Source organism: Centropristis striata, chromosome 5 (assembly GCF_030273125.1).
Source record: "Centropristis striata isolate RG_2023a ecotype Rhode Island chromosome 5, C.striata_1.0, whole genome shotgun sequence".
Lineage (NCBI taxonomy): Eukaryota > Metazoa > Chordata > Actinopteri > Perciformes > Serranidae > Centropristis > Centropristis striata.
In genome coordinates, this window is record NC_081521.1 from 35,903,109 (window position 1) to 35,930,185 (window position 27,077).

General features: G+C 42.0%; 1 protein-coding gene across 1 annotated transcript; it reads left to right on the forward strand.

Moving 5' to 3' along the window:
• The first annotated feature begins 419 nt into the window (after window positions 1-419).
• nol4la (nucleolar protein 4-like a) lies at window positions 420-26,492 on the forward strand. The gene is made up of 11 exons (XM_059333010.1): window positions 420-1,333; window positions 12,403-12,558; window positions 15,443-15,554; window positions 16,781-16,890; window positions 20,401-20,542; window positions 21,268-21,560; window positions 22,002-22,187; window positions 22,729-22,917; window positions 23,022-23,138; window positions 23,283-23,472; window positions 24,256-26,492. The coding sequence occupies exons 1-11, from the start codon at window positions 992-994 to the stop codon at window positions 24,471-24,473; spliced, it is 2,055 nt and encodes a 684-aa protein (XP_059188993.1). The 5' UTR covers window positions 420-991; the 3' UTR covers window positions 24,474-26,492.
• Window positions 26,493-27,077: the final 585 nt, after the last annotated feature.

Consider the following 27,077-nt stretch of genomic DNA (forward strand, 5'->3'; position numbering starts at 1 on the left):
ATAAGTTGTGCTTAATTATACTGTTAAATGAGGATATTGTATTTTGGAGATCATTTTTGCATTTTTTATAGGTTGTTTGCGTCGTGACTGCAACTATTTAACCCAGATTATATTTAGCCTTTCTGCATTATCGGCTGTATGAAAAAAAAGTGTTTTCCTGTGTAAAAGGAAATGGTGTAATCTGTGTTGTCTCGCATATTCTTGAGATAGTATCAAATGTTTTCTGCCCCCACCCTCTCTCACCTTCCACGTCTCCAAATCGGACATTTTCTCTCTGCGTCTGATCAACATAACGCTACTTGTTTGCTGCAAATTGAGCCGATGTGATGCAGAAATGAGTGTGTGTTTTTAACGGGATAGAAAGAGCAGACAGTGCAAGCGCGATTCACATTCAAACAGGTGTGAGGAGCAGAAACAATCCCAGGTGGCGCATGTTGATCGGATACGTGGCCATATAGGAGCACACTGTGTGCATCTTTGCGCTTTTAAAAGGGTTGAGGAACCCGCATCCGAGAATAGTGTTGCCTGTTAGAAAGTAGGTCGATAGGAACTGAGAGCGACGTTTGTTTCCACGCTTTTGTCTGTGTTCTTTGTTGTTTAGCGAGGACTGTGGGTTTTTTTTTTCATCAGCCGAGTGAAGAGCATTTTACGCACAGGTGGGAGATACCCGCTCAGCGTACTGTAGGACAGCCCCCCTCCGCTCCTCAGCGGATGATGTGAGGAAGTGACATTTTTCACCGCTGCGGTTCGGGACAGCACTGCTCCGCTGCAAACAGGTGTGCTACCGTCCGGGTCACTTTTGCTGGGGAAACCACAGAGCGGCAGCGTCCCAAAACCGGAACCACCGGAGCATCCTTGACGCGGGACAGCGGGGACCAGAGGAGGAGAATCAACCCGGTCAAGTCTTTATTAGCCTGGGCTGTTTTAACGGGTTCAGACAGAGAGAGGGAGAGAGTGTGAAAGAGAGAGTGAGAGAGGGAGAGAGGGAGCGATGGCAACGAAAAAGGCGTGCGTGGATGCGCCCAAAAGGAGCCGGAGTCCGGTCGTGTTGGAGGCGGAGATGTTCAGTGAATTTCAGGACTGGTGTCTCCGGACTTATGGAGACTCCGGTAAAACAAAGACCGTCACCCGGCGAAAATATAACAAAATCATGCAGACACTGTTGCAGAACGACGAGTCGGATGGCGTTTATATCGACAACAGCCACATCAACGCCAAATTCAAATTTTGGGTGAAGTCTAAAGGATTTCAGGTCGGGACCAACGTGCTGGGAGAGCACAACAAGAAAGGAGCTCCGGGGAAACCCGTCCTATATGTCCCGGTCAAGACAACGGTAAAGTGTGTGTGTGCGTGTGTACGTGTGTGTGTGACAGAGAGAGAACGTGCGTGTACATGTGCACGAGATGTCCCGTTGCCGCCTGTAAGTTATCATTATCTTAGGCTGCACGCATGCACCTGCCACATGAATAAAACGGCAACTTATGATGTTTAATCGTCCCGGCTCGCCCTCGTCTTTCCTCATAAAGCTCCACTTTGTCCACATCCCAACCGGAGCAGCCCTACTCTCATCCCTTGCTGCCATAGCAACGCCGGTGCCTCCTGGCAATCGCAATTTTAAAGGTAGGCTATCATGCATAGCCATCTCGCCAGTGATGTTGAAGTCCTGTCAGCGGCACGCTCCCGGCTGCAAAGCACGAGATAATTGACTATTGACAACATTTAGTTTGAACCGTGTTGTTCAGGTCTCGTGCAGCCCGATGTGTTGGATGCTGTGTGTGCGCGCGCGCGCGGATGCAACGGCATGCTCGCGGGGTTCGGGTATGTCAGGGTGCTCCGGTGTGTGCTCCTTGATGGACTAGAGGCCATTAACTTAGCTGATGTCTGGTTCATGTTGCTGCTGTGTCGCTCAGCAGGTCAGCGATTCATCAAATGGCACGCGCCCCCACTGTCCCATCGAGCACACCGGACTGTGTCGCGTGCATATGCAAGATTAATTCCTCTTTCTTTAGAGAGAGAGAAAATATAAGGCTGAACAACACTCAAATATCTTGTCTTTTTCATTAAAATGTCATTGTGTTGCAGACAGTGTGAGTCTGAGTGTTTGCTCCGCACTTTTCATTGTCCTGGGCAGGATGCGGATCGGCTCGCGGGCACTCGTTGCTCTGGCAACACCTGTGTAGTCCAGGATAGTCTGCCTCTGCAGCATTTCATTGTGTAAATTAAGACATTAAGCCCCCGTAAGCCCGTTTAAGACAGAGCTTGCAAGAGAAACATTTTAAAATTAATTCCTGCGTTTGATGGAGGCTGGTAGCTGTGCGTAATTGGTGACCACGTGAGGGGCTGTGGCGGAAACAAAAGGGTCTGCTCGGGACTGATGGCGACATACGCCCACAGTTAGTGCTACACGTCACTTGTACATGTCTCTGGATGACAGGGTGAGATACTTAACGGAAGTCAGGTCATCAATATACATTTAGTGACGCTGGCTGTGTGTGAAGGGTTAAATTCACATTCTTATTTTCTCCAAGATAAACAAGTACATGGTGAACTGTCAGCAGTGCCCCAGCAGCTCTCTTTGTGTGCACGCGCACACACCATGTCTCTGTATGGTGTTTGGGCCTGCTGTGCCAGAAAGGAGACAACCACCATTTTAAATAAGTGCCTTCAGGGAATAATCTCCCCCCGCCCGCCCTGCTGGGACTGAGTCTCTCTGGACCTCAAAGAGCAGGAACACATTTTCTTTGAACAAACTAGACGAGATATTGGCACAGATTAAAGACTGAATGCTTTGAATTCGGTTTGAATAGCACTGATCCCTCCACAGGTGTTTTACCTGTGTGAATGCACAATTTAGATTTAGGCCAACTGCATTTACCAAACTCCTCTAATCTCCACTCAATATTATGTTTCCCCTCTGGGCGAGAGGGCAGGTGTGATGTGTCTCTGCAGGTGCACATGGGGCCTGAGATGTGTTGTTGATTAGCTTTTGTCTGTGGCTCTTGTCATTTCTTGTCGAGGGATGCCCCCTCTCACACCATCAGTCAACTAATTGGTCATTTTGGTCTCAGTTGACTAAGCTTTCTTAAGTCGATTAACCATTTTTTAATGCTTTTTTTTCATGCTGAATGACTTATTTACAAGAAAATTATGCACAAATCTCTGGTAAACACAAGATTTAAAGAGGTAAATCTGCACTATTCTTTGTTGCGCCAACTAGTTGGCAAAGAGTGCTGGTCGACTAAGAATTTCAGCCCTACTTTAATGTCCTTTTGTCCAATAGATTTATTACCTAACATCCTGCAGGTGAGCCTGATTTCTCTGTGAAGCCTAAGGGGTTGTCAAAATATCTTTCTCAATATCACATGTTTATTACAATACAATATCTAATTCAATAGTTTTAAAAGTACTAAAGCATAGGTACACACACCAAAGCTTCACAGATGCAACATCGGGAGAAAAAAAACTGTGTTGGTATGTCTTCAGTGACTTTTTCTGTATTGGCACTGTGTGCAGGTTGTTAATGAAACCAAAAAGGAAAATAACATCCTATTTCGTGTACCAAGGACGTCTTTCTTTCTTTCTTGACAGGGTATTGAAAGAGACATTCATTATGTTTTGGTGTTTTGTTTTTTTTATAATTGAGGAACTGGCAACAATTACATTTTCAGTTACCAAACCTTTTTTTCAGTTTTTAACTACCTAAATAAAACACAAAACATGAGCAAGTTGTTGGGATGCTCTGCAAAACGTAAATAAAAAAAGAATGCATTAAAACTCAGAATGCATTAAAACTCAGAATTCAGAATGTATATTTACAAAAAGTTTATCAGCTTGAACATGAAATGTATTGTCTTTGTACAGGATTAGCAAAATATCACATTCAGTTTTACTTAAGTTTTACACAACGCCCTAAATGTTTCAGGTTTGTAGCATGAAATAAACCTCTGAGGTCTACTTAAAGTCTTTAAAGTGTAGCTCACTGTTTATTGGTGAGGAGTGCACACGCTTATATAGCTAATATCATACGGCAGGGGAAAGCATCCCCCTGACTCAGCTCCACTTGAGAAAATTCAAACAACAAACAAAACATCAGCCAACACAAGCTGCTTCTAATGATGAGTCACAGGCAACAAATCAACCTATTTCAATGCATCTGACGCTTTTAGAAAGCTGAGTTTTTGATTCACTGTTCGTAGGCTTTATAAATAGGCCGTCCTGGGCCAGTGGAAAAGTGACACACACACGAGCAGACGTACAGGCACACACACACACACACACACACACACATACACACACAATGGTCACTGCCTCCTCGTACGGCTGCAGGGCCGGGGGCGTGTCTCTGGAGCTCCAGCATTGGAAGCCCCGCTGCAGCTGCTCCCAGGGTGTGCCAAGTTTCTGTATGGGGGCAGGCATGGGGCTAAATGACGGGAGGCTGGGTGGGGGTAGGGATGATGGTGGCTGATGTGCAGACAGAGAAGGTCTCTTCTATGTGTCAGTGAAGCATACAAGGCTGCTTCAGTGTGTGACGGGACAGAAAGGCAGGGCACACTCAGTGTAGATGCTTTATTTTCGAGCTGGACACAGAAATATGTTCTTTCTTTCTTTCCGTCTCTGTCCTCGCAGCTCGCGCCGTCTCGCCCTCTTTCTGCACAACTCAGAGAATCCAGCAGCCCTCAGTGTGGAGCTGCAACCTCGTTTAGCTCTCATTATGTCTTGATTAGAGGACAGTACAGAGGAGGAGGGGAATGGGACCAGAAACAGACACAGAGATGCACCACAGAATTGCACACATACTTTCCTGAGACGAGGGGAGTCAGAGTGCAGCCAGTTTCAAAAGGAACGATTTAAACGCCCCGTGCATTTCCTTTTATTGGCTGACATGAGCATTGTACTGAAAATTTTGAAGTACTGCGAGCTGTTGCTTTTTTGTTGCCATGCCAACTGAAATCTGTAAATATCTCTGTTCGTCTCACGCAACTACGTTTTGGTGAACATTCTCACACACGCACACATATATATGTTGGTGTAACTGTTGAGAAACACTTCACAAGATTTTCAAAAGTTAAAGTTGAATTGTGCTCTGTGGAGGAGCTGTCACAAACTATGAATCAACATCAGCTCCTGTACACCTTTATATTTGAACTTGTATGACTAATCCAAATCTATTATTTACAATCCATCACACCAAAAATAAACTACCCAAAAGCTAGGCAATAGGCAACAAGGGCTGGACCATATATCGACACTGGATTAATATTGCGATATGTGACTAGATATATTCTCAGATTTTTCAATATCATAATATGGTATAAGTCTTTTCCTTGTTTTAAAGGCTGCATTAAAGTAAAATGATGTCATCTGAATCCACCAGACTGTTCTAGCTGCTAGCTTCACCGTTAACTACCTAGTGATTATATCCACATTACTGATGAGGATTTATCAGAAATGTCATTGTGTAAATACTCTGTAAAAGCATCACTAGTAAACCATATAATATCACTGCAATATCTAAACTAATATCAGTATTGGGTCAAAAGTATCGTGATGTGTGATTTTCTCCATAATCGCCCAAGCCTAGCTGAAACTTACAACCTTTTTAGATCAATCTGTTGATTATTTTCTCACTATGGTCTATAAAATATCAGAATACAGTGGAAAATGTCTATTGTCAATTGTTTATCAAAATAGTTGCAGATTATTTTCTGTCAATCAATTAATCAATAATAACGGATAAAGAGGTGACTGGTTGCTCTGTATATTATACAGTAGACCAAAAATGTGTCGGCTGCTTTTGGAAAACAGGAGGAAAGCAGGATAATCAAGGCAATAAAGGCACTTCAAAATTAAGAAAAATGATCAAAAAGAGGAGGAAAATATTAAAAAGCCTTCATTATAGTAGCTAAATCATTACGAAAGCCTACATGTTTCGACCACTTTTGGTCTTCATCAGGGCTCTCAGGGATTTCAGCCATTTCTTCAAGCAAAACTGCAAACATTTTCTAGTTCTAGCTTCTCAAACGTAAGGTTTTTCTTTGAGGCTCTTTTTGTTTGTTACACATGACTGTAAAATGAATGTCTTTGAGGTTTGATCAGATACAATAAGGACTCTGGGAAGTCATAACTTGCATTTGTCTCTATATTCTGACATTAGATCTACAAAATGAATTGAGAAAATAATCAGCCTTTAAGTGACAGGAGGGGATGAAATCAAACAGAGCTGAGTAAAGGATTTAATAATACTATCAGTTACCAAAATAAAGGTTTGTCTTGGGACGTCCTCTCCTCGTGTAGAAATCAGAAACCACTATTGGTAATCTGTGTCTTGGAAAATGGGCCTTAAATGTTTGTGCTTCACTGTCAGACGGGAAGAGGAACATCATCATTATTATCTGATTAATTAGTCCACATTTCCCCTGAGAGCTCCTCTTTTGTGGAGGGGCCACAGAGTCAAAAGAATACTGGCCCTATTATTCAGCAGCATTTGCATTAATGCTATTTTTGCATAGAGGAGCTCCGGAGCTTTTGTGCTGTGTTTTTTTGTGATTTGTCCCTCACTGGCAGCGTTTATTAGGGGCAACACACGGGCTCGCACTCATGGGTTCAAACGGCAAATGCTCACCACCCCAAACAAGGCAGTTGTTCTCACCGCAGATGGAGGCAGAATTCACCTGTGCTGAGTGGCAGTGATTGACTTTTATACATAAGAGGGCACACTACAGGCAAAAACATGCTTTTTTATTGTTTTGGACTACATGTCTTCTTTCAGAATAGTGGAAAGAAAATATCCAAAACAAACATTTCGGTGTATATGTTAGTATATCTTGTAGATTTCTCCTAAATTCACAAAAAGTTAGCGTTCTATTGCAACGTACTGTTGAGGTAGTCTAAACCTCATCATCACAGGATCGATACAAACTCCCACTCTCTTGTACATTATATTGTATATTATTGTTGCTATGAATTAGATGAAATATTTTGTCTTCAAATAGCCATTTACATTAGGAATGTATCAAAAATCTTTAGTTTCCTCAGAATGAGTTTTTTCTTGATATGAGCCATCAATATCAACTACACTTACATAAGCAAAACTCACCAGTTTTATTCCGAACTATATTCTGAAGGTTTTTACAGAGGGGTTTGTCTATATATCATTCAACCCTTGATTTATAGAACATTTTGTTCCCAAAAACATTTTTAAAAAATGATTTTCTTTCGACAGTATTTTCTGATTTATCCAATGTTGAGATTTAGGTCTTAGCACACATTTAATGATTGCACACCTCATTTGCATATCTAAGCATAACATTTCAGAAAACTTGTAATGAAAAAAAATCTTTATCTTAATGTAAAAAAACTGGGGATGTTTAATGGTGATATCTATAAGACCGTATACAAAGAAAACCTATTCACCTGTAGTGTCTCCCCTTTAGGATGGAGATGTGTCGATTTGAGGCGTCTTCTTTGTCAATCAAGTAAAGAATTGGCAATCATGTGACGTTATGTGACTGTGACTTACTGTAAATGGGTGATGAAAACCATACTGCACGTATGTGGTAGTTTGTGCTCGTACAAAGAGGGGGTCGCTGATCGCATGCTCTGTGTTTCCTCCCTTCAGCACCCTCTCTGTTGCCATGGAGAGACCGTTCTTTGCTTTCCCATAGGAGGAGAAATTAACACCATTTTTAACTGGCCCGGGGGCCTCCCCCCCTGTGTGGGAGATAGTCTGAGTTCTGCTCCACACACACTCACTCTCACACACACACACACACACACACACACACACACACACACACACACACACACACACAGAGTCTTTAAGACGGCAATAATCTCCCTACCACACCGCTACTGTCATTTTTAATACCTTTGCAAGGCCAACATTTAACGAACTGGGACAGTATGATAATAGCCTGAAAATGGACTCTGTGATGATGTATGTGCGAGTCATTTACATACCATTTTGAGTCAGTGACTGGAACGTCAACAGTGCCAGTCTGCCGGGCTGGTGGGACTGTCTGTGTCTCCGGCTCGGTGAGATATTGGGGATGTCACACACTCTATCAAATAATGTTCATCATGGCAGCAGCTGGGATACACACAGACACAGACACAGACACATACGCACACATATATAGATGTGGGACATGAGGGGTAGAGCACCTAATGTGGATTTAATGACGGGGCTTCATGAATTGGGAGGAGAGACGAGGATGATGGTAAAAAGAAAAGAAATAAAAGGGGACAGCTTTTCTAAAACATTTAGGGCACTGTAGAGGTAATAGTCTCTTTTATCCCAGTTTACGTGAACTACCTTTACACACACACACACACACACACACACTGAAGAAACAAGGATTGTTCCATTTACGTGTCCATTAGCCAGTTGATAGATTTACAGAGGGGGGAGATGGGGCTTTAAAAGATGACCTGTTGTCACATCTGCAGTGAGATAATCTGAGTCATGAGTACTGTTGACACAGCCGTCTTTACTCCCTACTTGCTGGGCGCACACGCACACGCACACGCACACACACACACACACACACACACATACATAGAGTACCTGAGCGCACATCAATGCAACTTAAGCTACTTATTCTGCAGCCAGCTTACAAAATAAAACACCTTCTTCATGTTTATGTTGATTGGCTTTATATGTTTAAGCTAAATATCTGTTTTGATTTAATATTTCCTCGTGTGATGCATCTCTTCTATCTTTGCCGGCCTGTCTTTGTGACCCAGCTGCTTCCCGTGAACCTCCCCTCCTCCTCCTCCATCACCTCCTCCTCCTGACCTGCCTGTGTGCAGGACTGCTCCTCTCTCCCCTCTCCCCTCTCTGCTACAGTGTGTGTGTGTGACTGCCAGCGGGGGTGGGGGCAGCCGACTCAACCCCTCCAGTCTCCTAGCAACAGAGCGGTTTGGTGCGGGACGGGGAGAGAGCGAGAAGGGGATGGGGGCTGGTTGTACAGTGGCAGGGGAGAGCAAAGTCCTACGGGATTAGAAAGACAGAGAGAAGGAGAAGAAGGAGGGCGAGGAGTTTTGTGGTGTTGTTGGCGATTAGGGATGCTGACATGTCTCCTTTGCTCTTTAAAAACGGCACGCTGCTGATGAGACCGAATATCTACAGCGCTGTTCAACAGCTGTTCTCCTCTGAGATGCATCAGCTACAAGCTCTGCCCGGTAGACATGTGCTGCACTTAAACACACACCGCGCTCACAAATATACACACACTCAAAGCATGTCGTGTTTAGAGGTGAATGTTTAACTCCCTGTTGACTTGTGTTTGGAAACTAAAGAGCTTATCGAAGCAGAGGAGCCAGAGAAGGCCTTTAGGTAGCAGGATGTCCGTGGTGACTTAAAGGGATAGTTTGGATATTTTGAATGGGGCTTGTATGAGGTATTATCCATAATGAGTGTATTACCTACTAGGGCCCTGACGGATATGGGACCTTTGAGACCAATGCAGATACTGATACTGATTTAGAGGAGAAAAATTCAGTCAATTTCAGTGAATTGCTGACCATTTACAAAAGAAAACATTTTTTCAAAAAAGGATTGCTGACACCATATCTAAATCACGCCATAGTGTCTAAAAAAGTTTTCATAATGGCACATATCGGACAGCATATACACCGATATGCCTTTGATAGGCCAATATCGGTTGATAATATCTGTCAACCGATATATCTGTCATATCAGCAATGTACTGCTATGGATGGGGACAGCAGCAAAACTTATCTTAGCCACCGTATAAAAGTAAAAGAAGAAAAATCAATGTAATTTAAGTGCACACTATATTTAGAATATTTCATCTGTTCCATCTTTTCATCACCTGTATAAGTTCACATGAATAGAACTGAACTCTCATCAAAGCCACCAGACTCCATTGACAAAACAGTTATTTTACTCCACAGCACTGAGGAGTTGCTGGTCTACCACTGCCTCGATGATTTCGAAATTGTGATGGGCACTTTATAGACAAAACGATTTATCAATAAATTTCAGCCATTTTTTCAAGCAAATTTACAAACGTTTTCGGGTTCCAGCTAGGACTGGACTATATGTCATCAAAAACACACAAAAGGTTTATTTTATGTATTTTTTTTCTATATTGTTTCTTTTGCACACTTGAAAAACCAGCAGCTGAAATGTGTTACTGCAATGTTTACGTCATTTGGGCGATTTTATGTTATGATCCTTGCACATTGGAGCAAAGCTAGAGAAAATTATAGAAACCTGTGTGAATTTGAATTACACAGTTACAAAATGATGCTTTACCATGTGGTTATTTCATAACGACTTTTTATTTAATCAATTACCAGAAAACGAGATTTTGGCCATATTGCCCAGTCCTAGCTCCAGCTTCAGTAAACAGAGCATCTTTGGGGTTTAAACTGTTGATTGGATTAAAATAAGTTTGACAGGATGAATCTGAAATTTTATCAACAAAAAGATTAATAATGGGTTTCCCAACAAAAAAACATTGCACATATTAGTTAAAGATTCAGAATTAGCTAAGCTTACTATCAGCTGTGCAAATCGTGGGATTTTATCACAATACAGAATTAGATCGATACATTGGACATTGATATTTGCTGATATCACAAATTGTGCCGAGGTACGACTTCAATTCACGGGCCACATTGTATTTATTTCCACATTTCAATATAGGTTCCATCTGTGTGCACATTTTACTTCTCAAAACCAAATATCTCTTTTGTGAAAACAAAATTTGTCAAAAATGAAAACATATATTAAAGATGGTGATATGCATCGATGCAGTAGGATTGTTCACCGATGAATAGATATCGATCTATATCGTTGTATCGTTACAGCCCTAGTTACCATCAAGTCAAACACCGGAGGGTTGTAACATCATGTATGTGTGTGTCTTCCAGGTGGGAGAACACATTCCCAGTAGAATATCCTATATTTTATTGGGGTAGAATTCAGTGGAGGATGCAGCAGCGGTGTGGGTGCACTGCACACCCCACAGTTGTATGAGATTATCTAAATCCAGCGTGAATGGACCTGACACTATTGTCCCAAGCAGAGGCAGCAGCAGCAGCAGCAGTGGCGGCAGCAGCGGTGTTGGTGATATCACCGGGGGAATGATGATACCTCCAAGTGCGATAGATTACAGCTGTGATGATGAGGTGGAGGATCGCTATTATTTCATTTATTATCATTACATTTAGCCCATGCTGACAGGGGAGAGTGGCTCGAAAGAGAGAGAGAGAGAGAGGGAGAAGGAGAAGGAGAGAGGGCCGGATTAAAACAAACCCGCTCTGTGAGCTGGTTTTAGTTGCCATGGCAACGATCATTACCTCGCACTTGGGAGAGCAGGAGCAAGAAAAGGGAGGAGGAGGGGGAGAAAGAAAGAAAGAAAGAAAGAAAGAAAGAAGGAAAGAAGGAAGGAGAGAAAGACGGGACGGAGAGGTAGGGGATGAAGACATGGAGGCAGGAGAGAGGAAGCAGTTGGTGAAAATACGAGAAAATGAAATGTCAGATCCCAGCAACTGTGCAGAAATGTCAAGTAGAGGAGGGGGACAAAAGTGTGATTCCTCAATGCCGGGGGGACAACTTTTTGAACTTCGGACCCTCCTCTCACTCAAACACAAGAAAAGATCACTCCCCACCTCGAACCCAATCTCCTGAAAATGTCAGCGCTTGTCTCATATCTGCATGAAAGAGGTAGACTCTTGAAAAAAAAAACTAATTAAATGCCCAAAAACTGGAAAATTTTCCCCCATTTTATGCTTGCTGGGGCAGTTTAAAAATATCAGCAGGTGCAGAAATATTAAGATAAGATCTGCTGGAAAATGCAAAGTGTTTGTGAGGAGGGGAAGAGGGGATGAGAGAGTTACTTGGAGGAAAAGATGGAGCCAGAAAGGAGAGGAAAGCCCCATGTGGTGCTGCGGATGGAGGCCGTTGTCCTGGCGATCCCACTTCTATGGCGTGTCACATGACCCTTTGCCCGGCACACCTGCCCGAGAGAAATCAGTGGCAGTTTCTATGGCGACAGGGTCAGCAGTACGGGAGGCAGGATGGCTGCCAGAGGTGGTGGTAGGAGGGACTGTTAGTCTTGTATAGTGTCTGTGGTGTTATTTTTAAACATTGCAGAGATGAGGTGATGGCTGCCGACCCAGCCGGGCCGAGACTTCACTTCTCCACCAAAAAGAGGCATTCAAAGACAATATGACTGGTTGTTCCAGTGCTGGTTAGGACACCTTGTGCCGTGTGTGCGACTGTCTGTATCCAAATGACCCATAATGACTCACGGGCCTGCTCACGTCACATGGATGCAGAAAGATGTAACAGATGATAAAAATGACACACACCTGTTGTCTCTGTGAGCCCGGGGCGGGACATTAAACTAAACTCTTGGTCTGTTTCAGTGCTCAGATGGGAATTCAGCCCAAGATAACTCCTCCCTGAAGCGTGTAGCTGTGGTAGAAGACTTCTTTGACATCATCTATGCCATGCATGTGGAGATGGGCGCCGACCCAGGGAGAGCACCCAAACACGCGGGCCAAAAGAAGACCTACAAAGCGGTGAGTAAATCCAACAGGTACCTTTAGTGTAATCGATGACGATAAATTTCCACCATTTTTGGGTTTCAGCTCGGGCTGGGCTTTATGACAATATATATAATCAAAAAGCCACAAAAGCTCTATTTAATGTATTTTTATCTCTTTAATTTTATTTTTTTAATTTTAATCTTTCTTTCACAAAGTTGAAAAAAAAACAGCAGTTGAAATGTGTTACATGTGTCAATTGGGGCGACTTTATGTTCTGATCCTTGCACATTGGACCAAAGCTTGAGTGAATTTTAGAAATACTAATTTTTAACTAAGCATTAAATTCACACAGGTGTATACAAAATCATGCTTTACGATTTGGTTATATCATATTTCATATATTTCATAAATCGTGAATTCTGTAGTGACAGATGTATAAAGATAATTGGATACAGTGTTGCAGGTGCCCCTCTCCCCATTCATTCCTATGAAAGTAGCTCAGTGCACAAAAGTATAACTGTTTTAATATTAAATAAGCTGTCTTTGTACAGTTATTAATTTAATACATGTCAAAAAGGATTAGCTCATGATCACATTCTGTTTTATTTTATCATTTTAGACAACATCCCAACCTTGTGGATAAAACTATACACGCCAGTTTATCTAATGCACATTAAGAATAAAGGCATACAGAATGTACTATTGATTTGTACTATTGTTTTTAAATAATTTGAAGATTTGGTCTCAAACCTATGTACATGGAAATTGACAGTCTGCCTTGTAAGACACAATACATAGAATACAGACCACAAACAATGTAGATTTTTGTTGTTAATAATTTGATATTTAGTCCAATTACATTTCAATATATTTTTTAGCACTATGAAGATTAGCTAGTACATATTTTACAAAAAAACATTATGATCAATTTGAGAATTTATCAGCAGTCAGGTAAAAGTAATTTGAGAAACTACAAAGAAGTCTAATATGGATTGCAAGCCCAAAAAGCCCAAAACATCTAATTTTGAAGTTACAATCTAACCTAACCTATGTTTGTCAGGTTAGGTTAGCCCATCAGTCTGGGTAAAGGACCTGAAGTAATCAGATACTGTCAACTTGTGCGAACATGGACACCTAGCCAATCACAGCACTCGAATGCTTTACAGGGTGGGTCTTGCCAAGAAAAAGAGTGGGATTCATAATAATGCAGTTTTTAGGGAGTCCCTTCAAAGCCCAGCACTCTTCCTGTATCCAGTTCTCTTTATGCAGCTATGCCTGCAGGGAGCTGCTAACCCTGCTCCCACTGCTTCCAGTATCTCATACAATGGATAGAGAAAGATTGTCCACACACTGACATTTGAAAGCTCACAAAAATATTATTTTTGTCAGACTTAAAATGTCTTAGTCAGAAAAGTATCCATATAAACAAACAATTTATACTAACTGACCAGCAAATAAAGGTTCAACTGAGTGAAAGAACCCAAGGAGCTGGCCAGTTAGATTTAGCTTAGTTAAATAGGATTTCTACAGTCCAATAATTTGTGGGCCCGGCTAAATTTGGTCTTTTGAGCCGAGTCTGTATGAGGGTACGGGGAGGGACTGATGCACCAATAAACTACAAATCTAAATGTATCTTATAGTAAATTAGTGACTCTAGGCCTGCTGAATTATATTAACACAAGTTAAGACCTTGCATCAATGAAAATGTTCTTTGGAAGCATTCAAATTAGAGCATGCAGGCAACGTCTCATTTTCCTTTCTGTGTTAAGTGCCCCACAGCTGGAGTTAGTTTAAAAAAAAAAAAAAAGGATTATTTTATTTGAAAGAAATGGGCCTTAAATCAGCTGGCCAAAACTTTCAGGCAACCCGAACTAAACGCATGTTTAATTAAGACCATTACATTTTTTTAAATGTGAAAGACAAAAGGCTTCTTCTTGTCTCTGGCAACATAATGTATAATGACTGTTCAGGAGTTACCAAGGGAACAAGTAACCAAATTTTCACTGGAAAAACAAAGTACTTGTGGCTTTCAAGACTTTTATCCATCACATGATGGATGTCTCGGAAACAAAGGCAGAATATGAGTTTATGTTGCAAACAGAGGTGGGGTCCGGGGTTGGGTGTAGTGTGGTGTCCTGACAGAACGAGGGGCTTTGTATGCAGCCATAGTTCAATGTTAGAGGGGGGGGTTTAGCAACTCTGGTGCCCCCCACCCCCCAGGATTGGAAAAAAATAATCATAGAGCCACTTCCTCCTGCCCTGTAGAGAGGTCCTGTCACGTCTCATAGAGTGTACCCTTTTGAGGAGGCAGCATCACTGGGGCAGGGCATAATATGGAACTGTCACTGTGGCCTTCTGGGAGGTGCACGCTCCTCTGGGTGGCCTTTCCCTCTCAGCTGCCTCTAGGGGCATGATGGGAGGGGTGGGGGGGCAAAGGGGGTGGGGAGCCGTGGCAGTGGTGATGGTGGGCCGGTGGGGGTGGGCACCCCACTGCCTATCCATGGTCACGTGAAGGTCGCATTTTACAGGGAAACGCCAGAGGGGGTGAGTAGGGGAGGGTGGCATAGCAGCGGAGACAAACAGAGAAGGAAGGCTGAGCATGAGAAAGAGGTGTAGATATGAGTCGACTGCACCTGAGAGAGCAGGAAGAGAAAGATGACGAACACCACTTGTGGTTTATCAAAGCAGAAATACTCACAGCTGTAATGAGGCCACCCGAAGGCACAAGAGATCGCCTGGAGGGAGGATTTCTCCTAACGCCTCATCCAGATAACACATAATCACTGACCACCAAACTTTCACACATACACGGTATAAAAAACAGCTGCACACGCAGTCTGAGTTCACAGCCTGAGCCATAACTGCTGCCATTTTTGTTTCCGTAACCCAGTCTCCTCTGCTCACTCCCTCGACACAGATAGCAGAGACCTACGCCTTCCTGCCCAGAGAGGCGGTCACTCGGTTCCTAATGAGCTGTGGAGAGTGTCAGAAGAGGATGCATATCAACCCCAGCACCGCAGAGTTCAAAGGTAATGGCACACATCTGACCTGTGGAGGGCTCGCTAATTCTGGAGACATCATTAACTGGCATGCTATTTCTGAGATCAACCTTTAAGAGTGGAAAATGCTCAGATCCTTTGACATACTGACATGGAAAAATGGTTAATTACTCTGTTGCATTGCATGCTGGGACGGTATGAACGATCAATCTTCAACAGCCAAACGTTAATGTTGTAAGATTTTCTGCAAGAATTTCATCATAAGATTCACAGAAATTTGTATTTCTGTATTCTTCATTGTCCTGTCAGACACTAAATATGAGCTGATGTGATCTCAGGTGATTGGAAGAGTTTTGATGTAGAACCTTCATTAATAAAACATACTGTATATATATCCATCATCGGCATGCTGTAACAAAGACTCAAGAGGACCACATCTCCGGGATGGAACAGACCCACTAAACTGATCACAGAGTCCCTCTAGTGGCCGGTGTGGAGACTGCAAACAGCTCCCAACCACTTTGATTTCAGGTGGTTTATACAACAGAGGCTGTCATTCCAACCTTTTGTTGTATACTTATATTATAGAGCAGAGCTTTTCTAACTGAGGGGAGGGGTTTGATGGGCAGGTGCATGCCAGGGCTCTAAAACAACAGGGAGATAGATATTGCTGTGTGGCCTGCTTATTTGGCCCACAATTTGTGCCAAATATGGCACCCTGTCTCTGACTCACTGCTCAATTTCTGAACACACAGACATTACACACATATTTCAGCATCAGCGTGACTTTGCAGTTGCAGAGGGCATTTCTTTCTCTGATGTCTGTTTAGAAATCACAGAAAAAAAGACACTCCTTATAACTCCAAAACTTGCCTGAGAATAATCATGGAGAGAAAATTGAACAGGAAACAATAAGGGAATTGATAGCGTCAAACCAATAAGCAGACCAAAATTAAAGTAATAAGTGCAATATTTATCTCTAAATTTGAGAGAGTAGAGGTATAAAGTAGCTGAAAATGGAAATACTCAAGCAAAGTACCTCAAAATTGTACTAGAGTGCGTGACTTGAGTTAAATGTACTTAATTACTTTACAACACATTTTATTTTACTGTGTAACATAAAATAGATTAACTGAGGAATCGCTTTGTATTAGTTTTAATTTGATTCATCTGCTTACTTCTAAATATATTAGACAATACATTATATTTATTTATAAATGTTGTATTTCAGACTCTTTTTTTTGTCTCTTTGTCAGAAAATGACAGACCCACCTCACTGGTCCCAGACCTCATTGATTACAACATGCCTCTTACTGCCACCTACCTGAAACAAATGAAGCTGCAGTGCATGACTGCCACTGAAAGGGTAAGTGCCTTTTTTCTGTAAATAGACTGAGTGTTTGTGAAGCGTGTGCACAGATACAAGGTGTCCTGATGGACGAATTAGAAAATCAAACACTGTTTACATTTCCTTTCCACTATAATTGTATTTGTATTGACTGCTCAAATCCTCTGGTTATTGTCTTTTAGTCTCATTGAGGCAGTGGGGAAAACACTTTGTGCAAGCAAAACAAGATGTTCTTAACTTTTAATTCAATATAAAACAACTGGTGCAGAGCTCCTGCTGAGAGGAGGAGCTCACTGTGAAATGAGGATTAGTAAATCTTGTGCACAGAGTGACGTCATGTGTGAGACCACTCCCATGTGTGGCTGTGACGGAAACACTCAGAAACCACTGTCACTAAAGAGCAGGGAGCGCTACTTGATGATGATAATGCAGAACCTCACTCACGCATAATTAGGATTATCCGGAACAATGACCCAGACTGTGATTTGTGGGTGAGTACAAATTAACAAATGCTCAGAGTGTCGGTCACATCTGTGTGCAGACTGAGAATGAGCAGGGTCAATAATTTAATAATTAACCATCACAGAGGTTTTTTTCAAGCGTTGTAGTGATTTGTTCCATATCTCTGCTGTGCTGGTTTACAGAACAGTTTGAAGCAGCAGTTGGTTTAAAAATGCAGCAGGTTTGTTGTGTTGACAAGAGAAGATCAGTTGAAAATTTGTGAATGTGTATCCAGTCTGCTGCCAACTGTTTGCATGTTGATCTGGAGAACTTTGGTTATTGTCACAGGACATATGGTAAAGACACAGACTACAAATGGTGATGAAAACATGCCTCACATTTGTTTTCCATCCATTTTAACATTCTCTGTTCTGCATATCAGTACGGACATTTACATTGGACACAGGCCTAGTTATAAAAACACAACCAAAATTGACTCTGCGACTAATAGAGGTTGTTACCGAAAGGGAAATTTTCCCCCTGTTCTTGAAGAAAACGTTGTTCTCTGTAATGTCTCCACGGTTAACAGTCAATTTCCAGCAAAACTATATCAAAAACATTTGTTTACAGATTACCCTCCAACTCCTGCTGTACAATGTCTTTTATACTCTCGTTTATACTTCTGAACAAATAGTAATCCAGCGCAAGTGTGAGAATATTTTTTGCGTTTTAATAAAATGCATGTGTTGGGAATGTTTTGATTAGTCCTCCTAACCATACCACCACCCTAGTTGTTTGTTCCTCCCTCAGAGGAGCGTTTCATATGTTAGCGCCCTTCTGGTGGCTGGAGATTGACAGGTCCTCATACCTTAATTTACTGTAAGTTACGGTAGTTACATGTGTTACATAAAGCATGACATAAGAACAAAATGTAGCCATGCAAATAATTTAAATTACACATGTAACTTGAAATAACAATTTAAACTTTTGGTTTCACTAGAGACACGAACACGAGTCTGGGTAAAAGCTCTGTGCCCACCTTAAGCGGACCATGTCGTTCTTTATACTGTGTGCCATTCTGTCTTGGCTTCTGTCCTAACTACTACGACCACTAGAAGGCATTGCTTAAAGGTAAATATGCGTCGTAATAAGCTGCAGTACAAACAGCATATGGGGTGTTTTTGGGCCAAGACAAACAACATTTTCTTCAAGAATTTAAGGGAACACAGGGCGAGTATGCTTATCGATTTAGTAATGATCATATTCGGGGTGAAGTTTTCTTTAAAACATCACAAAAGGGTGAAAAAGGCTTTACTATCACGCACAAGACAAAGAAAAGCAGCAAATCCTCATAATTGAAAAGCTGGAACCACTGAATGTTTTCATTTGGCATTTCTGCCTTAAAAATGAACTACACTAATAAAATAGAATATATATAGAAAACATTTCTTTGTTGATAATTTCAGCACTTCACAAAAAAGTTCTTATACTAGAAGTTCTATCAACTTCCAAAGATATATTTTATGTTATCCTAATCTTAATTTTTTTTACAACTATTATTGGATTCCTGTTTAGAAAAAAACAACAGACTTTATGAATTATATACTTTCCTGAAGCATAGACATTAATGATGCTATATTTCCGGCTAGTTAGAAACTGTGTAATTAGAGATGCTCTCCCCCTCTTGTCTCTCGCTCTTTAATGCTACATTGCTCACTTGGTACCTAATGGAGCCGTCACTGAGCATTTTGGTCCTCCTCAAACCCTTTTATAGAGAGATGCATGCATATTCCCAAGAGTTCAGGCCTATTTGTGTACTTGTGTGGCAGGAATGAGATGGCAAAATTATATTTATGTTCTGTTCCCATCACACAGTCATGGCTTTTCCCTCTTTCTGCCAGCCGAGGGAGGAGAAGCTGTTAGCAGGTCATAATTTCTGTAGTTTGGAGCCAAATTTTAGGAGAGTCTTTGAATAGTTTGTGAGATTATTCTGCTCTCCTTAGTTAATCCGTACCCTCACGGTTAACTCATATTTGTGTTGCGCTACAATAAGCATCTATAGGGTCTGCAGTAACACAGTTAAAAATAGCAGCACTCCAGGAAACACAATTACTTAACAATGTGCAGTCTCCTACCAAACGTCAGCATGTTTTACTAGGAATTAAATCAAGAAAATATACATTAAAGTTTAGGTTCACATTTTTTAAATTTCATAAATGTATTTTGAAAGCGTTACTGGTTGCTGTTATTGTTCCTTCTGTCCATACTGGTCTCTGAGAGGATTCCTTCCTGTTTAAAACAATTTTTTTTAAAATGCAGTCTTAAAGTTCAACTGAAGCCAAAAATGAGACTTTCTGGCATAGCTCAACAAAGAAATGCTTTCTATGGAAGCACAAGAGGGAATTTCATGCTCACACTTGATTTATACTTTGTCCCCCATCACTACCATGAACAAAGCCTAACAACAGGAGCAATTACAGTGCCCAATACCGCTGACAATGTCTATAAGGCAGGCTGTTCTTGAAAAAATAATGCACTGTAATTCCTAGGAGACTCAGGTAGTTGTGAGCCAGGAGGTGCTGCTTGTTTGTTTTAAGGCAACAATCTCTGGCTGCAGTAATTGTGAAAAGATTGACACAGGTGTCATAGTAGATATAATACCCATATAATCTGTTTAATGTGAGGTGGGGAGGTGGCTTGATCACAGGACTTTGTGACCTATGCGAACAAGTCTGGTAGTTAGGTAGAGAAGTAGTTGAATTTAACCCAGCCTCTGTGTCATAATAGTAGCCACATCTTTAAAACAGTGATGGTTCTATGACGTTAAACAGAATGGTCGATTACATAGGATATCACAAAAACCGATATGCATATGGTTAGATAAGATATTATACAAAACTGTACGTTTCATTAGAGCGGTATAGTTTCAAGATAAACTTCAAAAAGTATGAACCTTTAGATGCAATGAGACACAGTGATCTTTATCTCTACGGGACAAATGGGAATCTTGACGATCTTTCTCCTGACACTCAGCAGCTCTTTCTCTCACTACACAGCTAGTTTACGTCTCTTCCTCTCTCCCCTCAGGATGACAGTTCGGTGAGCAGCGAGGACATGAACGGCGTTGAGCCTACATGGGTCGCAGCTGAGCAGCCCCCAGTGCCTGAGCCCAGTCAACCTAACGGAGAGAGAGTCAGCAACCCAGCCAACGCCATTAAAGAAGAGGACGGTAAGACTGACTGTAGACATCTTGTACTGTTGTTATTGGCATGGTGTGGCTGTTTGTTTTTGCTTATTTTTAGTTGTAATTACATCTGGAATCAGAGTACATGAGAAGGCTACAGATTGGTGTTACACAGGAAACAGCTTGCCTTGTTCTTAGTGGACTAATCCAAATAAATCCACTCTTAAAAGGGGGGTGGGACACCAGCGCAGCCCGAATCCTTTGTGCACCCCTCTCTCACAGGGTACAGGGCTTAGAGAAGTAGGACAAAGGCCGATATTAACCGTCAGAGATTAGGCACCACTATAGAAAAGACTAAATAATTGAAATGGAGAATTACTCTGTTCTAGTGAACATACAGTAGGTGGGCACATGACACGTAGAAATCCTTATGTAGCCGTGAACTGGGTTAAAAAGCACACACCAGGAAGTGAAGGGTCCCTTCCCCCATCAGTCCCTCCTCATCCTCATCTTGGTCTCTCTTCACAGTTAAAACTCAGAAGATTCCCCCATTCTACTCCAACTATTATTTATCCTGACAGTTGACCCCAATACACACTTCCTTAACAGTTTCAGAATCACTAGACAGGAAGTCCCATCCCCCTGTAGTCACACACCCACCCGAGACAGAAATAGTGCCTATTGTAGTAAACAAACCCACATTAATGCAAAATGATGACAAATATCCGCACAGCTCATCTCTCTGTCTTTTGTTTCTTCCCCTCTGCCAGATGACGACTCCTCAGAGAGTGGCAGTGCCAACGGGCTGCCGGCCCCGACCTCCCCGGAGGTGATGGCTGTGGGTGGGAACCCCCCAGATGGTGGGGCCCCTTACGGGGAGGTGACAGAGAATGGGCTGAGCGCTCCCCTGGACTTCAGCACCACCTCGCCCTCATCCTCCTCAGAGGATCAGCAGCCGGTCAATCTGAGTGACAGACTGCTGCCGGCGGGGAGCTCGCCGCCAAACTCTTACCCTGCAGACCCCAACAGGAAGTACCCCATCAAAACAGAGTACACCAACAAGGTAAGAAATGCTGCAAGATTTAGAAAAATATTGTATTTTAACTATTTTGACTAATATTGCAATTTTGATATGAATCACAATATTGGACATTATACTCATATTCGAAAATGATATTAAAAAGATCATGTTGTGATTTTTTTGCAAGGATTTGTACCATACACAGATTTTTCCTAATCTGTCTGTCGAATACAATTTGTAGGCAGCCATTGATTAATCTAGAAGGGTATTTTTTTTGCCTTTAACAAATATTGCACCTTCTGCAATTTGGATACTGCGGTAGTCCATGTTGTGATTTCTTACAGAAACTTCATAACTGCAACATGTACTCAATCTTTTTCATGTGGTTCAGATTTTGTGCTTTCTCACTGTGCAGTTAGGAACAGCTTTTGTGTATATAATCTATAATAATGGTAATTTTAAGCATATTTCTGTGTGTTTTAGTCCCCTCCTTACAGCTCAGGAAGCTATGACTCTGTGAAAACTGAACTGAGCATGAGCGCTGAGGACTTGACCTCTGGTCGGGCACAGATAATTGACGACGACGACGACGATCACGATGACCATGATGACAGTGACAAGATCAATGACGCCGAGGGTATGGACCCTGAGAGACTCAAAGCCTTCAATGTAAGTAACTTATCTAACTGTTTCAGCATAATTAAATTCATACAGAAAAAACAATACACAGCACTGTTGTATATCAGCCAGCCCTGTTGAATAATAAGTGCTGTTGTATGGCATAGATATTCTTAGAAATATTAAAACACTCTCACATCCTAATGTCATATCAGCAAATACTCAAATACTCTCTATTTATTCTGTGAAAACCACTATCTGTGCATTTCTGAGTGGTATGGAAATGAATGTAGTGGAGTTGCAGAAATGCATTCATGAGTGAATAAGCAGACAGTAGAAATATTGTCCTGAATATGAGCAATGATTCCATTTCCATCGCTCCTGTTTTCATCACCTCCCCCTCCCTCTTTATCCTCTCCTCTTCCACTCTCCCTCTGATGCCCCCCCCCATCCCCTGCCTTCCCTTTCCTCTCTTTTGTTTTCGACTCTCACACCCCTCTCTCTTTCTCTCCCCCTCTACCCGGCACCCCCACTCCATTTTTCTGCTCTACATCCCGTCTCTCCCCTCCCCCTTTCGCTCTGTCTCTGTCAGATGTTTGTGCGTCTGTTTGTGGATGAGAATCTGGACCGCATGGTGCCCATCTCCAAACAGCCCAAGGAGAAGATCCAGGCAATCATCGAGTCCTGTAGCCGCCAGTTCCCAGAATTCCAGGAGCGCTCCCGCAAGCGCATCCGCACCTACCTCAAATCCTGCCGCCGTATGAAAAAGGGCGGTTTTGAGGTACAAAGTCCCCCCGGCTAAAATGTGGTCTGAATTAATCCAACATAAAACCCCAGAATTTCACATGTTTGACATGCAAAAATCTGTCTGACCCGTCCTGCCAGATACGACCAACACCTCCTCACCTCACCTCTGCCATGGCTGAGAACATCCTCGCTGCTGCCTGCGAGAACGAAACCCGAAATGCTGCCAAGAGGATGCGGCTCGATGTCTACCAAGCGGTAAATGTCTTGGCAGTTGGTGTTTGTGAATTTGCCCAGCAGGGATTTGGGAATGTGCTAGGATGGCTATGCATCATTAACGCCAAACTGCACCACATAAAATACAATATTTCCCCCAAAACTGAAAACATTTATTCCTCGTAGGATGAACCTGCCTCTGCTGACAAGTCCAACTCAAGGGACCCGGCCTCTGTGGCTCCGTCAGGGTTCACCATCTCCAGCGCAGCTTTTGCCCAAGACCAGCTCTACACCAACGGAGGCCTCAACTACAACATGCGGGGATACGGGACCGTCGGCAGCAACCAGCCAAACTCTGGAGCTGCTCAGACCAATGGTGAGGAGATTTTGTTAACCAAATTCAACATACTACTTCTGTAGCTGTAAACAGTTGTTTATTATTTCATTTAAGTCTAAACCACAATGAGTTTCCACATTAATAAAATGTAGGTGAATAGCATGGAACATGGTGGATTATTTGAAATACCAGGGACATTGCTTTTAGAAAAGGATGTTGCTGAATAATTTTAGCCATGCTGATGCCATGGCTGCAAGGATGAGTGATGGGCAAAGTAGTTCTATTCAATATATAAGTAGATGAAGCCTCTCCACATCCTCCCAATGTACAGAAATGGTATCGAGGTCCACCCTATTAATCACAGCTGTCAATCATGACGTCTCCCCTCCAGTAATTAAAACAAGATCATTAAAGACTTATCAGCAAAGTGAACATTTGAAGTGTGATAAGAACTGCCTGAAATTACAGAAACCATCTTTTGGGAAACAGTTATGTGCTTTATTGTTTAGCATCTAACATGCTAAACTAAGATGGTGAACACAGTACCTGCTGAAATATCACTCTGTTATCTTTGCTACTGTGAGCATGTTAGCATGCTACGTGTAACTCACAGCATTGGTTTGTCTACAGCCTTTGATGCCACAAGTTATTTGGGTGAAATTATTTTTTTAGGCATGTTTTAAAATCAGCATGATCTGATAGTAACAAGAAACAAGACATTTTTCTCTACACATACATACATTTCTCTTGACCCTTTTTAATGTCCGCTGTGTATCTCCAGTATTGTATGTTTTTCATAATTCATCACGGTTCTATCTGCAGGTCCCACAGATCTTAGTATGAAGTCAGTCGGCCCACACTCCACCTCCTCCAGCGCCAACAGTCACGGTCAGGGAGGCGGCGGCGGTGGAGCTTCGGCGCAGCTCAGCCCTCCAGAGGTCACGGCGGTGAGGCAGCTCATTGCAGGATACCGGGAGTCCGCAGCCTTCTTGCTCCGCTCAGCAGACGAGCTGGAAAACCTGATCTTGCAGCAGAACTGAGTCCGAGCCAAACCTTCTCCTAGCCTGTCCATCTCTGTCGCCCTCAGTCACACATAACTGGGCGGACTTTCATACAAAGACACACGAGTGATACCGCAGTGCACAGTGGGTCCTGTAGGTACAGTACCTTTACTTATTCCCACGTGTTCATGTATTTGGATGGGCCAGAACATATCACAGGCTGAAAAATGTTTATTTATGCATTTGGTTCACTTTGACCTTAGTGCCCTGTTATCTGTAGCCATTCATCCCATTCAGTTAATTTTACCACTTCAACCTCCATTCGTCTCAGGAAGCGACGATCTATGTGAAAGAATTATCTGCAGTGGTGCACAGGACCTTCAATTAGCTGTGACCGTAATGCCACATCAGCTCCTTTATGCAGATGTTTGGACAAATTAAATAGCAGTGATTTAGTATCATGACCTTGTGTCTAATCCTACAAAAATGTAAAATATGCTGTACAGTGGCACGATCTGATCAGGTCGTCTGAATCAAATCATTTCTAAACGATAACTCGAATTTACTTCTGTCTCATGGAAAATTTCTAAAAATACACAGATGAATCGCTGCTAAATCCACTGACCTGTCAACCTCAACAGCTACTAAAGGATGAGCTGATTTAAAGGTATACTATGCAGGCTTTTCATTAAAAACAATGTATAGATTCATACAAAACTTAGAGTTACAGTCAACAGCTGCCTTTCCACAACCGTGCCAAACTCTGTCGAGCTAGAGCATGCAAGGGCCAATTTTGTTTAATTTCTCTTTCTCTCTTTAACATCACTTCCAGACTTAGATTGCGCCTCGGGCAGGGGTTAGTTTCCAGGTGTTAATGGCCTTGGTGTACCTCGTATTTTCAAAAGATATGTGAAATCAGCCAAATTACAAGTTTTTCTTTAGGTGTTGTACAAAGTCGTACTTTTAGATTTAGGCATCATCTGTGTAAAGGGACACAGATCTGCTATATTTAGAAATAGTCAGTCGTGTTTGAGGGTAATACTGTTTTGTAGTAGAAACGATAGTTCCAACAATAAGTTCCAATTGCATTTGCAGCGATATCTGCAGAGACCCTGCCTGTATTTTCTCTTGTCTTTTCATTTTGCTGTGTTCAGGGCATTTCTTGATGTCATCCCTTGGCACAAACTTATAAAAATATTAGACACAGCACCAATAAACTCTTATATTGTGAGATTAAACACCAAGTGGACAAAGCTTGTTCCAAAAACAAGAGTGAATCTGGGGTGTGCTTCCACTTTTGTTAAGCCAGGGTTAAAGTTGTTTGAATGTTGTGTTTACAAATAGTAAGTGACAATTCCTGCATAGTATGCCTTTAAATAAAAAAACATGTACAGAAGGGAAAAGAAAAAAACAGGGCAGTGTTTGACAGTTTTCACCTGAAAAGTTTTACCAACAGTTTCGTCAAAACTATACCTCGGTCCTGTTCCGTTGGAGTGGTTTCCAGATTCTGCGGCATGTGTTTACTAAAACTCATTACCCGACGTGACTTTATTTTGAGTTATTTTATTATGAATATTTCTATCACAGGCAAGTTCTCATTATTTAAAAGGTAGGAGGCTTTTAAGAAGCCTGGGTATGCAAATTGAGGTCGCAGACACCTGTCAGGGAATAAAGGAGATTAATATATTGTTTAAACTTTTGGTTTATAACCAGTGCTACTGGAAAAGAGGAAAAAGGTGCAATATTGAAGATAATCAGTAATGGTGTGCTTACTGAAATGACTCTGTCAGACTTGCTGAAGCATTTTAAAGCAAAAAGGCGGAGTACTTAACCACAATCTCCTCCCGCTGTAACTGTTAAGTTGTAAAAAAAAAAAGAAATGATATCCCATGCAGCATTGTAGCCAATTTCAATGTTGTTGTTTGTTGTGAAAACTGATCTTTATCGCTAACCTCATAACTGAGGCACTTTCATGTGTTGGGATCAGTCATAGTGATAAAAGGAAATGGGACCTGGCAGAAAAATGAGACTTAATGTTGCACGTCTATTTTTATTTAATTTTTTTTAAACTTTAAAGTGATTTTTGGGGTCTTTTGTGAAGGAATTGTCCTGTGAGTATTTTTTTAAGTTAAAAAGAGCACATTGAGCTCACATGCATCGGTGTAACCCGAACATCCATGTGGCTTTACTGGATGCAATGTGAGTGTGTGTGGGCTGCTCAGACAAAAAAAACTCCATCCGTAAATCCGTCCATATCATCCCCTCTGACCTCAGCTGTGTCAAACCCATAGGCTGAATGTAAAGATGGACGACCACTCTCCACTTCCTAAATTTGTACAAAAGTCAAGCCAAAAAACCTGTCCGACCAATCGCAGGGCAATCACAGCTGTCAATCATGACATTACACCCCGATTTCTTAGCATCCAATAGTTGGTGAAAACTAAATTTATCAGAAAAATAAACAGCTGAACAAACATCAACGTGATAAAAACTACCGAAAATGACAGAAACCATTTTCGGATCAAATTTATCTGATGTGTACTTTGAGTTTTTGAGTTTTTTCTGCTAACATAGAGGGCGTGGGGCTTATAACCTATACTGCAGCCAGCCACAAGGGGGAAATCAAAATGTTTTGGCTTCACT

Excerpts from the sequence above, each read along its gene's own strand:
- nol4la (XM_059333010.1), top strand. The coding sequence starts at position 992 with ATGGCAACGAAAAAGGCGTGCGTGGATGCGCCCAAAAGGAGCCGGAGT. Across the intron at positions 16,891-20,400 it reads GCATGACTGCCACTGAAAGG|GATGACAGTTCGGTGAGCAG; the intron begins GTAAGTGCCTTT and ends CTCTCCCCTCAG. Across the intron at positions 20,543-21,267 it reads CGCCATTAAAGAAGAGGACG|ATGACGACTCCTCAGAGAGT; the intron begins GTAAGACTGACT and ends CCCCTCTGCCAG.